The 12,197-nt window shown below is 44.1% G+C and overlaps 2 protein-coding genes across 2 annotated transcripts in view; both read left to right on the plus strand.

The window, feature by feature from the left end:
* Nucleotides 1-12,197, plus strand: part of LOC115263783 (neurotrimin) — an 866,784-nt gene that overhangs the window by 210,020 nt on the left and 644,567 nt on the right. The window lies entirely within an intron of this gene.
* On the plus strand, nucleotides 10,826-11,958 carry LOC109423185 (uncharacterized). The gene is made up of 2 exons (XM_019698103.3): nucleotides 10,826-10,938; nucleotides 11,002-11,958. The coding sequence occupies exons 1-2, from the start codon at nucleotides 10,927-10,929 to the stop codon at nucleotides 11,314-11,316; spliced, it is 327 nt and encodes a 108-aa protein (XP_019553648.3). The 5' UTR covers nucleotides 10,826-10,926; the 3' UTR covers nucleotides 11,317-11,958.

Genomic DNA, 12,197 nt, shown 5'->3' on the forward strand with positions numbered 1-12,197 from the left:
ATGCAAGCATATCTGAACATTCCAGAAGCCTCTGCAATATATTCTTTCAAGACCAACTTTCGGAAATCCGTTCAGAACTTGGGCCTTACATACTTAATTTCAGTCCTGATCACCCATGGTTGTGCAGAAGACCGAATTGAAAGATCTGCATTCTGGGCAATTGCCAGTCATCGCCTTGACCTGTGGCCTGATCAAATTTGTGATGACTTCCTCAATTTCCTTGTTGAGGCTACGCCATCATGACCCATTGGGTCTTCCTCTGCTGAAATTTCCTGCTGGGTTCCAATTTGAGGCTTAAATTCGTTCCCGCCCCTGCGTAGAGTATGGTCGACCCCCTTCCACTTTCGCTCCCGAGTTTATGTCGCTATCGGCTTTCGATGACATCAACGATGGAGCTCCACGTTGGAGATCCAAATGGGAGGCCGCTAGTTACGAACTATATACCACAGGTATCTATTGATGAAGACCTGCAGTCATTGAGTGTTCTCCACTGATTCACGCCAAGTTTTACTGGCGCACTGTAGCACACATTTCACGTTCGAATTGAAAAGTCGGATTTTAGTACCACGACTAATCTGGTTGTTCTTACATACATTTCTTAAACACGCAAAGGCTGCTCTCGCCTTTCTGATCCGTGCACTTATGCCGTTCTTGGTGCCACCATCAGCCACCATTTGGCTACCAAGATATTAGAGAATTTCTACATTCTGCACTGCTTGTCCAGCTTTCGTAAAGCTGGAAGGGTTGACCGTGTTTACATCCAACGATTTGGTCTCGTTGACGTTGATGGTAGGACCTGCCGCCGAGGAGCGATCAGCAAGATCATCGAGCTTACTCTGCATATCAGAGGGACGTTGAGCTAGGAGAGCAACGTCATCAGCCAGTTCGAAGTCATTTACGGGCTGCCACAACAATCCACGATTTGGTTCACGATCAAACGCACCTACCAGAATCTCGTCGATTACGATGGGGAACAGTAGCGGTGCTAGTTTGTGTACATACATCCTTGCCTCACTCCAGCAACGACCCGGACGGGATAGCACAAGACACCGTTGTGCAGTACTCTGCACGAACATGCTTTGTACTGTGCTTCAATGAGACCTATAATTTTTCCATGGCCTGAGGGCTCCCCACATGTTTTCGTGATTGAGACGGTCGAATGCTTTTTCGTAATCAATGAACACTAGGTAGAGAGATTTTTGGAATGCATTAATTTGCTCCAAGATGATACGGAGCGTGACAATATGGTCCACACAGGATCGTCCGGCATGGCATCCTGCTTGCTGCCGCCGGAGAGTTGCGCCAATCTTCTCATGTATCCGATTAAGGATCACTTTGTAAAGGACTTTGAGTACGATAAACAGCAACATGAACCCCCGCCAATTATCGCATACAATCAGGCCACCCTTTTTAGGCACCTTTAGCATATGGGAAACCGCGACATATCCGGTCGACTGGATGCAAGGCGTCTTACTTGCATCCAGTCGACCGGATATGTCGCGGTTTCCCACATGCTGCAGAATTATTGATGCAGCAGTTATGCAGATACTACGAGGTCAGCTTTGAGCACCTCGGCTGATATGTGATCGACCCCCGGTTGTCGATAGGAATAGTGGCTAAGATAAAAGAATATTTCCAAATGCGCATCATATAAAATCGAGAAAGCCATTTAAAAGTGCATGAAAGGAATTTCGCCTTTTTTTTCTTCCATACCACCACCTATTGCCACACCGTGTACAAATCCATCCGTTAAGATCCCTTAAATTACTTTCGGACGTGCCACCGGGTGAAATATCCAAAGCCAACAAACGTTTTCTCGTCAAATCCTCACCACACGGTTGCCGCTAGTCGGTCGTCGTCATTCATACCCAATGCATTGGTTACATGGTGGCGACGGTCGGCTGGCGCTTGGGAAACCCTTGAATCAAGATGTCGTGAATCGTGAATTCCTACGGTGGCAGCAGGCAGTAAGGGTAGCGAACGAACACCGGTAATCACGGCAACGGCAAATATAAATAAAACGAATCACGATAAATAAATCAATATCACCATGTTCGACGGCACCCGTCGACCGTACCTACAACAGTCGGATGGACATCGAAGTTTGATACGCCAGATTACCATACTAATTTACGATTGCAAGAGGAGAGTAGTTTTCATGTTTCGATATAAGCTTTGTAACCACAACGAAACACAAGAAACACATGCTATAAATACTTGATGTTGGGTGACAATTTGCAGAAAAAAAAATTTCTTTTTGTTTCAGCGTTCGACTATTTCTTTCAATTTTGAAATGCTTGATGGATGGATAGGAATCCTTGTCTTATGATTACTATATTTTTTTTATTATTTATTATTTTCCACTGGATAACTGTAGGTGAACAATTGGGGCTGCCTAAATAGATTTTTTCTTCTTCTTTTCTGGTCATGGCCACCAGCTGTCAGTCGCTGTGTATAAGGGGCTGTCCATAAACCACGTGGTCATGAGGGGGGGGTTCGGCCAATGATCATTTTGTATGGACGAAAAAAAAAAATGTTGTATGGACTAATGACCACGCGGGGGGGGGGGGGGGGGGGGGTTGAGAAGTCCCAAAAAAAATGACCACGTGGTATATTGGACTGCCCCTAAGGCTAGTTGCGTTGACCATATGCCCACCGAACAGCGTCGACCAGGACCCGCGAATAGAATGTTCACAGAGGTGGGTCAGAAGTGCTTTCCCATAAACCTCAGGAGTCCCGCAAGGTTCCAACCTGGGTCCGGTGTTATGGAATATCATGTACGAGGGGTTTTGATGTTAGCGTTCGCTGTGAGAGTGCAGATCGTCAGCTTTGCTGTCACATGATGCGCTCTCGGTATCCTTATCAGGGAAGACATAGAGTGCTGTGGAATGCGCGGCACAAGAGGCTTACGTAGGATGGTCAAATGGTAGCGCGCGTGGGACAGTTCCACCAAAGGAAGGTGGACCCACAGATTGATCCCGAGGGTAAATAGTTGGGCCAACAGGTGCCATAAGGAAGTAACATTCCAGCTGACTCAGGTTCTTTCGGGATATGGTTGCTTCCGACAGTATCTATAACGTATCCATCCTGCGGGTTCTCCCGAATTTCCGGTTCGTGCTGGTTTAGACAAAACGGCGGAATACGTTTTTTTAACGTGTGCAAGTATGCGAGTATAAGTAATGACTGAATTATTGAAACAGTTTACATTACATAAACCACAGCCTGAACAAATAAAAAAAAAATGCAAAACTTCTACCGCTCAATAGCACATTTGTGCTGGTTCGTCACGAAAGGGTTATGCGGGATCAGTTCTTGGTGCTTGCAGAAGAGTTGGGCGCAGACATAGTGGTTGACCTAGCCCGCCTTCCGAAGGCAAAGAGAGTGACCTGAGATACTCGGGAAACTGGATAAGTACCAGCAACCATGGTGGACTCCCCAAAGCAAGACTACGAATGTGTTTAGTTGGTCGAGCAGAGAGTAGTCCTGGCTTTTACTTTTGTTGTAGAAGACGGCTTTATCCCCACACTACCTGGACCTTCCTGTTCAGATGTCTGTTGAGCAGATCAACCCCCCTCCCCCTATATGTTTGAGAAAAAAAGTCGCCTCAGAGCGGCGACAAATACGCTCACACCACCACCACCGTCGGATCCCTCGCCGGAGGAAACCAGCAAGCCGCTCTTCTCCTCGGCCGAGTGCTGGGCCATCTTTACTGCGTTTAGTGCCAGGCTAAAGCAATGCAAAACTAGGGCGGAGCAAGTCGACGTCATGATTTGCTACTATGGGGTCAACTGAGCCCCGCAGCATTAAATTGGCGCCAATTGGAACGCTCGCTCTGTAAGGGCGAAAAAGATTGAATTGGGCACTTTCCTGGCCCAGCACGACATCGACGTAGGAGTCATCACCGAGACCCGGCTCAGTCCAAAAGTGAATTTCTCCATCCCAAAATATACTACCATGGTGCGCCTGAATCGCCCAGACTCCAGCGGCGGTGGTGTGGCTGTCATCGTCAAACAGGGCATCCGCTACAAGTTCCTCCCCCACCCGGAAACTAGCATCATCGAAGTCATCGGAATCCAAATCCATACCTCTCAGGGAGACATTTCCTTCTACGCCGTCTACGCACCATGGTAATGCGTCGACAGCAACGGCTCCTCAAAGCTGTTCTCCGAAGATCTGAAGAAGCTCAACAATGGTTCCGGATATGTGATAGCTGGTGACCTCAACGCTCGCCATACCCTCTGGCGAAACCGCATCTCCAACAAGACCGGCCTCCTCCTGGCAGAACATCTCAGCACAGGAGCCTGTGCCATTCACTTCCCAGATGATCCAACGTTTCTCTCGCCAGCTGGAAGAACATCAACCCTAGATGTGTACCTGTCGGTACCGCTGTCCAAACCAGTCATTTATCACGATCTGAGCTCGGACTACTACCCGGTGGTGTGTAAGCTCGACTGTAAGCCCACCCCAGCTTCCCCGGCGGTGACTCGAGACTACCATCGGGTGAATTGGGTGGCCCTCAGGCGCATGGTCGACTCTGCCATCCCCGAAAACCCCGATCTGTCAACCACTGGTGCGATCGACGACCAGCTGGCTGCATTTGAAGAAAACGTTCGCGCCGCTGAAGAAGCCTGCATTCGCCAGGTTCCGGTGAGGAGGAAATTTGTCAAGATCGATCAACACACTCGCCAATTGATCCAGCAACGGAACACGGTTCGGCGAAAATTCCAGCGCTCCCCGAGCAGGAATGAATAACTGCCACATAACTGGAAAATACCAATGTCAGGTATCATACCAAGACAAGGTATTGATCGGTTATCCAGGTACTGAAAAAAACTTATTTTGGTATTTTGTAGGTATTGATACAATACCTCAACGAGTTATTTGTTTGGGTTTGAGGACTACTTGACTGCCCATATTCGCATAGTCGATGTAACCACCAACGTCTGCTCTGATGGGAAAACACGATTTTATAGATTTTTGCCAGATTCACATATGCACCGACTATTTGAATGAAATAATCTGTCAGTTTCGTGGATTACAGCTACAAAAAGTGAGCCGCAATGATTTTAAGATGTTTCATGTATTTTTTCAATATTTAAAACGTGTACGTCAGTTTATGCGACCATTCAGTCGTTTCGATGAATGATTACACAGATAAGTTGACGTAACAACCAGATTGCTATGACCGTTATGTTAGCTATTACGGTTCCCGATTTCTGAACACGTGTTAGATTTTTTTCCGGAATGTCCGTCTTCTTCTTCTTCTTCTATATGGCTCTACGTCCCCACTGAGACTTGGCCTGCCTCGCTTCAACTTAGTGTTCTTTGAGCACTTCCACATTGCCATTGCATGCATTCGTATATTGTAAGGCAAGTGCAATGATACACCATGCCCAGGGAGTCGAAAAAATGTCCCAACTGGAACGGGAATCAAACCCGGGTCTCCGGCAGAATGTCCGTATTCGTGCGTTAAATACATTCTTTGTTGATACGCAGCAGTCCCGACTCGAAAGAAGATGTACTAACCGTGGTTTCAGAAAAAAGGCTAACACGTCACATTCTGAAAATGTGAACTATCTGATAGTGCGGTCGAGCGTACCATAAAGCGTGGGCATCGTAGTAAAATTCACAGTTGGTCGGCTTTAAATCAGACCGGACCAACTGTTTTTCAATGATTTCTTATTTCGTTTAATGTGTGCAAAATACCGGAATTAACATTAATCCCCAAGCTCTGCGATGGATCCTAACAGCTTCTTCCAATGCACCTTGCAATTAAGGCAGTCTATGTTGAAAAGGTTATTTTAAGCCTTATCCAAAATATGGTGTTGTACGTAACTATTTATTGAGAAATACCTTAGTAATATTTACAATTTTTTGAGATTTACTTGATAAACTGAAACATTAAGTGTCACCCGCGGGCCTCATTTATTTTTTCTCATATTCGACAAATTACGAAATGTTACGAAACTAATTTCATGTTAATAACCTTGTACTATTCCTCTACACTTAGTTTTTACAATTAAATAAGTAAACATCAAAAGCTCATACACCCAACGCCTAATCAGATAGATATGGATTGAATTTATCTAAGTTTTGGAGGATATTTACGACTGGGAAGAACTGTTGAACCGTTGTGGCTTTCTCAGTCTAACAGGATTTAAACGGCTATGCCAAACTCCTGACCGTTTCACTTTTGTTAGACTGAAAAGCCACAACAGTTCAGTAGTATTGGTTCAATGATGGTTTTAAAACAAAACGTAAAACTTATTATAGTTTTGCTGTGGAATGATTTTACTCGTGGCTAACCATGAGTTTACTATTTCATTAATCAATGAGGTGCCACAAAAACTCACGTTTCGGGTTTCAATGAGTTTGCTTCAAGCACTAAGTAGCTGAAAGGGGGTTTGAGGAGTTTACGTCGTAATTCAGAGGAAGCGATAGAGATCTACCATAACCATCCATACAAAAAATATAACTGTTCATACATGAGGTGTTTGGATTCTATACTTAGGAGATTTGACAAACACCCATTTAAGAGTAATTTAAAGTAAGCACGTTAATTGCGAACAATACTCGCTGCTAACCAGGATCACGGCATATGGCGGCGTTGCATGAACTACGAATTGTACCAAGTATGTAAATAAATCGATACAGTATGAATCCAATTTTGTCAGCCCCACAAACTGTTTGCTCTCATTAACTTACGGTCAAACTTTAACCAATTCAATCATGTTCATCACTAAACTACTGCTTGAAAATCTATTTAGATATTAAAGGAGAACAAAAAATGTATCCCCGAAACAGGCTGACTAAATCGGGTAACTGATGTATAATGAAGCGGATAAAACACGGCAGGCTGCGGTGGGCTGGGTACGTAGCTCGTATGCCAGAGAAATGACAAACTTATACCATATTAGCAGAGAACCAGGAAGAAGCCGTTGGCTTCGTGGTAGGGCGCGCACGTTGGCCTTTTAGGTCTTCCTCAACTGCATTTTGCTGCCCTAAGGGGTTCCAAAATCTCAGGGCGACTGGAAGCGATTGCTCCAGGACTAAGACCAGTGGAAACGATTACTGCAATCAGCGTAGACTCACCATTACGAGTTGTAGGCTATCAAGTATCAATTTGTTAAATTATTCGCATGTTGTTGTCAAAGCATCATAAATGTTTCAGTATCTACATTGAATCCATAATAAGTATTAAACATAATTGATAATATTCACTAAGAAAGTTGTTGATATTGAAAATGATTTTCAGGCATCTGAAATCAAATAATTAGATATCTCAAATATAAATTATGTTTATGTCAATAAATTATCTCAATAAATTATGTTCAATCACGTTTTATGGGGAGATTTTAGTTTTCATGTACACAGACGTCAGTATTGCGACCACATGGTGGTTACGTCAAGACGTTCTTTTCAATATACTCACATGTTTTAGAACAAACACATTTTTTTTAATAATTGGAGCATATGCTATACAATACATGGTGTAGGATATGTTAAGCTAAAAAAGTGGATTTTGACATATGTGGCGTTTACGTCACCTATGCGAATATGGGCAGTTGAGGTATTATTCAATTATGGAAAAATTGCTATTTGTTTGGAAAAATCACCGATTATTATTTAGCAGTGAATCAAAATTCAACCATCGCGCAACAATAATGACAATGTCGCAACCTGTATTTGTTGCGACAAACATACCCATGCGACATAACTTTGTCCCAACTTGAAAATAATGGGATTAACATCGTACACCACGAGTTTAGAGATTTTTAAGCCTTGCATTGCGATTTTCGAACGGTAACTTCGAGTCGGTAAACACTGCAACTCTGGTGATGCTCTATCATCAAACAGTTTCGACTTTGGGTTAGCAATAATTGATTATTCACGAGCTGAAAAGTACGCAACAAATTCAGCTTCCGTTTTGTCCGCAACAAAAATTTCGAGATCATGTCATTATCTGTTACCAGTAGGGATAAAGAGTAATCGTCACACCTTCTTTGTTGCTTGTTTTGTGCCTCTTTTGTCTGACAATTCTCTTCACTGTTATTTAGGTATTGCCATACCTCATGTCATTATTCACGCGTTATGCACAGAATACACACCAGTTATTGTTTTAGGTATTTTACCTCTCATGCAGGGCTACATAATACCTAATTCAGGTTGTAGGTATTCGGTTTTCCATACCTGAATTTGTTATTCTTCAGCTATTTCCTCCTGCTCGGGTCGGGATGCCCCCGGGAAAAGCAACAAGTCTCCCTCCTCAATAAGTAAACTGATTGGGGACAGGATGACAACTATCCAGAACAACGAATTTGCAGCCAGCATTCAACAGATGGACGACCACTCCAGGCCATTCTGGAAAGTGGCCAAAGATCTGAAGAAAAGACCTCAAGCGGTGCCCCCTCTTCGAAACAACTCCGACGAAATCCTGGTGTCCCCGTTGGAAAAAGCTAACGTCATCGCCAGCAAGCTCGTGGATGCCCACAACATCGGATCGACAGTGGTAAGTCCCCACGAAGACGCAGTCCGTAGCTCAGTGGATCAGCTTGAGGAACACACAGGCCCAGATCCGGCCCTGGTCCCGATAACAGAGGAGGAAGTCCAGACTGCGGCGCGCCGTGGCAAAACCATGAAGGCCCCGGGTAATGACGGAATCGTTAACCTGGTGCTGAAGAATCTGTCTGGCAGAGCTTTCCGCCTTTTGTCGAAGATTTTCACCAGGTGCCTCGAGCTGAGCTACTTCCCGGATAGGTGGAAAGTTGGGAAGGTAATCCAAGTTTTGAAACCTGGCAAGGACCCGATCGCTTCCACAAGCTACCGACCAATTACGCTGCTGTCCTCGACCAGCAAGCTTTTCGAAAGGCTAATCCTACAGCGCCTAACGGCGTACATCGAGGAGCACCCGGAACAATTCGGCTTCCGGAAAGGACACTCCATCGTCCACCAATTGGTCAAAGTGGAAAACATCATTCACCGTAACAAAGCGCTCTCAAACAACACCGCCATGGTGCTCCTCGATGTATAAAAAGCCTTCGATAACGTTTGGCATGACGGTTTGGTCCATAAACTGGTGCAGGCCGGTATCCCGCAGTACATCTGCAAAGTTATTCTGAACTCAAGCTGTCCTGGCCGGCGTTCCCCAAGGAAGCTTGCTAGGCCCAATCCTGTACAACATCTACATGTCAGACATCCCAGAACTACCGGGAAGGTGCAGTCTGGAACTTTATGCGGACGACAGCGGGATTGTCGCAAACGGCAGAACTCCAGCGATTTACCGATCAAGACTCCAGCGGGGGGTGACGGCCTATGTGCCACAAAATACTTAAACTTAAGGCTGGAAATGGAAACATAAATCACTTAAATACTATCATTGTAGAAAACACAAAAAGAACCGAATAAAAATTGATTTACAAATGCATGTGATATCTGGCCATGGCTACTTGGAAAGTGCGGCTGACAAGGTAGTGCTTGATGAAGTGCAAACTATGACACATTACGTCCCAGTCAGCTAGCTGTTGCATGAATTCCGCCATCCACGCTCTGTTGTACGCCATGATCAAGTCTAATGATTCCAACTTGATATGGTCTCCTCTACTTTGTCTGAAATTTGACCCAGAGAAGCAAGGTATGATCTCGTCGTTCCGTGACAAGATCTTAAGGAATGCTGGCAATTATTGAACGAAAGTTTTCCACGGTGTTTGTTTGACCCAATCCCTTTGCAATTGGAATCGAGATAACGTGCTGACTAGATTATCGTTCAATTATTCTTTGTTGATTATGCTTAGCAAATACTTTTTGCCAATCGGAGGAAGATTTCGGAACATCTTGTATCCAATTTCATCTGAGCCAGCTAACTTACCTTTGGCCTTCCGAAGAACGAAGGTTCCTCTCTATTATTACGGGTAAATTGAAATATTGACTATGATCTGCAGGCACGACAAAATCAGTGATGTCCGTTACTGCTACTAGATATGGTTTGATGTTAATGTCCCTGTATCTTTCCACCAAAAAGGTTCCACTAAAATAATCATAGAGAGTGTCAGCAATTGTTGCCCCTTTGTCACCTCCTTTCTTGCAGAGCGTTCAATCGCCCTCAAAACTCGGACGCAGACTGGTCGTCATCCATCGGATCTAGGAAAGAGGTCCAGGACGCGTCTTCTGCCTCTTACCTGCCGGCACTTGTTTCAGACTTCGTGCCACTCATCCGCAATTTTCTTCCAATCTTCAGTTGTCCTGTTGGGACCTGCTTCAGGAAATGTTTCATGGACATCGCTGCCCATTAGGGAGACTCCCTATCAAACAAGAGAGTATTTCGACGTTTCACGTACGAAACATGCAAGACTTTAACCAAAATGACTAACTTAAAAAAGCAACCTATGCTGCAAAAAACAAACAAATTTAATGGTAAAAGAATCACCACATCTTAATCACATATTAAAGAATCTACACAAATAATAATCGAACCAATTCACTGTAAAGTTGAGTTGGTGTTATATTTTTCACAGCTTTTCTTCTTCTTCTATATGGCTCTACGTTCCCACTGGAACTTGGCCGGCCTCTCTTCAACTTAGTGTTCTTTGCGCACTTCCACAGTTTTTAATTGAAGGGCTTTCTTTGCCTGCCATTGCATGAATGTGTACATTGTGAGGCAAGTACAATGATACACTATGCCCAGGGAGTCGAGAAAATTTTCTCGACTGGACGGGAATCGAACCCGCCGTCTCCGGATTGGCGATCCAAAGCCTTGCCACTAGGCTAACTGGAGATCCCACAGTCACAGCTTATCAAACATCCGAAAAAATCATTGAAGCATTACAAAACCAACAGGTGTTAATTGTCACACTTTGGAGTTGATTCTGCTATTCGCTGCTCACAATCAGTTACGTTTTCATCGTCTTCAAGTCATCACCTAAAATCAAAATGTGTAAGATTGTACGTTGAATTAGAAAATTGCGCTGCATAACAAATTCGTGATAAAGTGTAAATTTCAAACAGGCAATTTCATTACTGGTGATTGTTATCGCCAGTCAAGCGGCCAGTCTTCCCACAACCGAAGTACCATCTCAGCCTAGTGAATCGGAGGCTACACCATCCCTTCCAACGAGTACTGCCAACAAAAGTGAGACCGATCCTCAAGATTCGAAAGTATCACCGGCTGTTGTCATCAATGCACAATCGTTCGATTTAGCCGTGTTCCAGGCCTTGACGAATAGGACCAAGCGTGCTGCGGCTAAGGAAGCGTCAACAACGACGACCACTACTCCCAAGGAAGGTCTTTTCCCTTACGGGTTTAATTGGAATAGATTCTGAGCAGTTTCTAATTGTGTTTTAAACAATAGTTTAGAGCGGAAAGCGGAAATAAATATTGGTTACGGACAGTACTCCAAAAACAAGGTCGTTGAAGCTCAGTAGAACTTTGGACCTCAACAAAATCAACACATTTAGTCAGATATTTACTCGATTTATTAGCACTTTTTTAATGTCATGCTCAAAACCAGCAGCATTCAGCAAAGCCACATATCGGGTGACATTGCAACTTTTCAAGTCACATGTCACATGTTGAATAAAATCATCCAAATTAAATATAGATCGCGACAAAAAGCGTCAGCCAATTGCTCGATAATCTATTTTCCTGCTCAAACACGCCAATGGCCTGTTGACCCCCCTCTCCCGCCACCCCAGACGACGAACCAATAGCACCTTCGGCTCCTTGCCCTCACTTCGTGTGTCAGTCTAGGCCAGTGTGAAAAACCACATCGTCATGAAGCAAACCTCGATAAAATCGATATAAAATATTCATTCAGTTATAATACAATATTTGTGGTGAACTTGGTCAACTAAAAACTGCTTTCCGATGGCATGAGTACTGTTGTACTGGTAGCAATTTACCACTGTCGCTTGGGCAGTGCTTCTCAATTTATATGACAAGAGTACCCCGGTATATTAACCTTCGTCCTCTAATGCAAATACACTTTATTTTTTTACTTTTAGGAAATATGCGATCTAAATTTGTTTTTCAATTTCATCAAATCCTTATGCGATTGTTTGTGTATAAGGAGTTAGCATGTTTCCAATAAAAGGTGATTAAACAGTTACACCCATCGCCACATGATTAGTTTGAGAACTGCAGCACCGTATGGACAGAGAATCCTCTGCAGTGGTCTGTGGTCTGAACCAGAAATATCCATAAA

The sequence above is a fragment of the Aedes albopictus genome, chromosome 1 (assembly GCF_035046485.1).
Source record: "Aedes albopictus strain Foshan chromosome 1, AalbF5, whole genome shotgun sequence".
In the NCBI taxonomy this organism is placed as follows: Eukaryota; Metazoa; Arthropoda; class Insecta; order Diptera; family Culicidae; genus Aedes; species Aedes albopictus.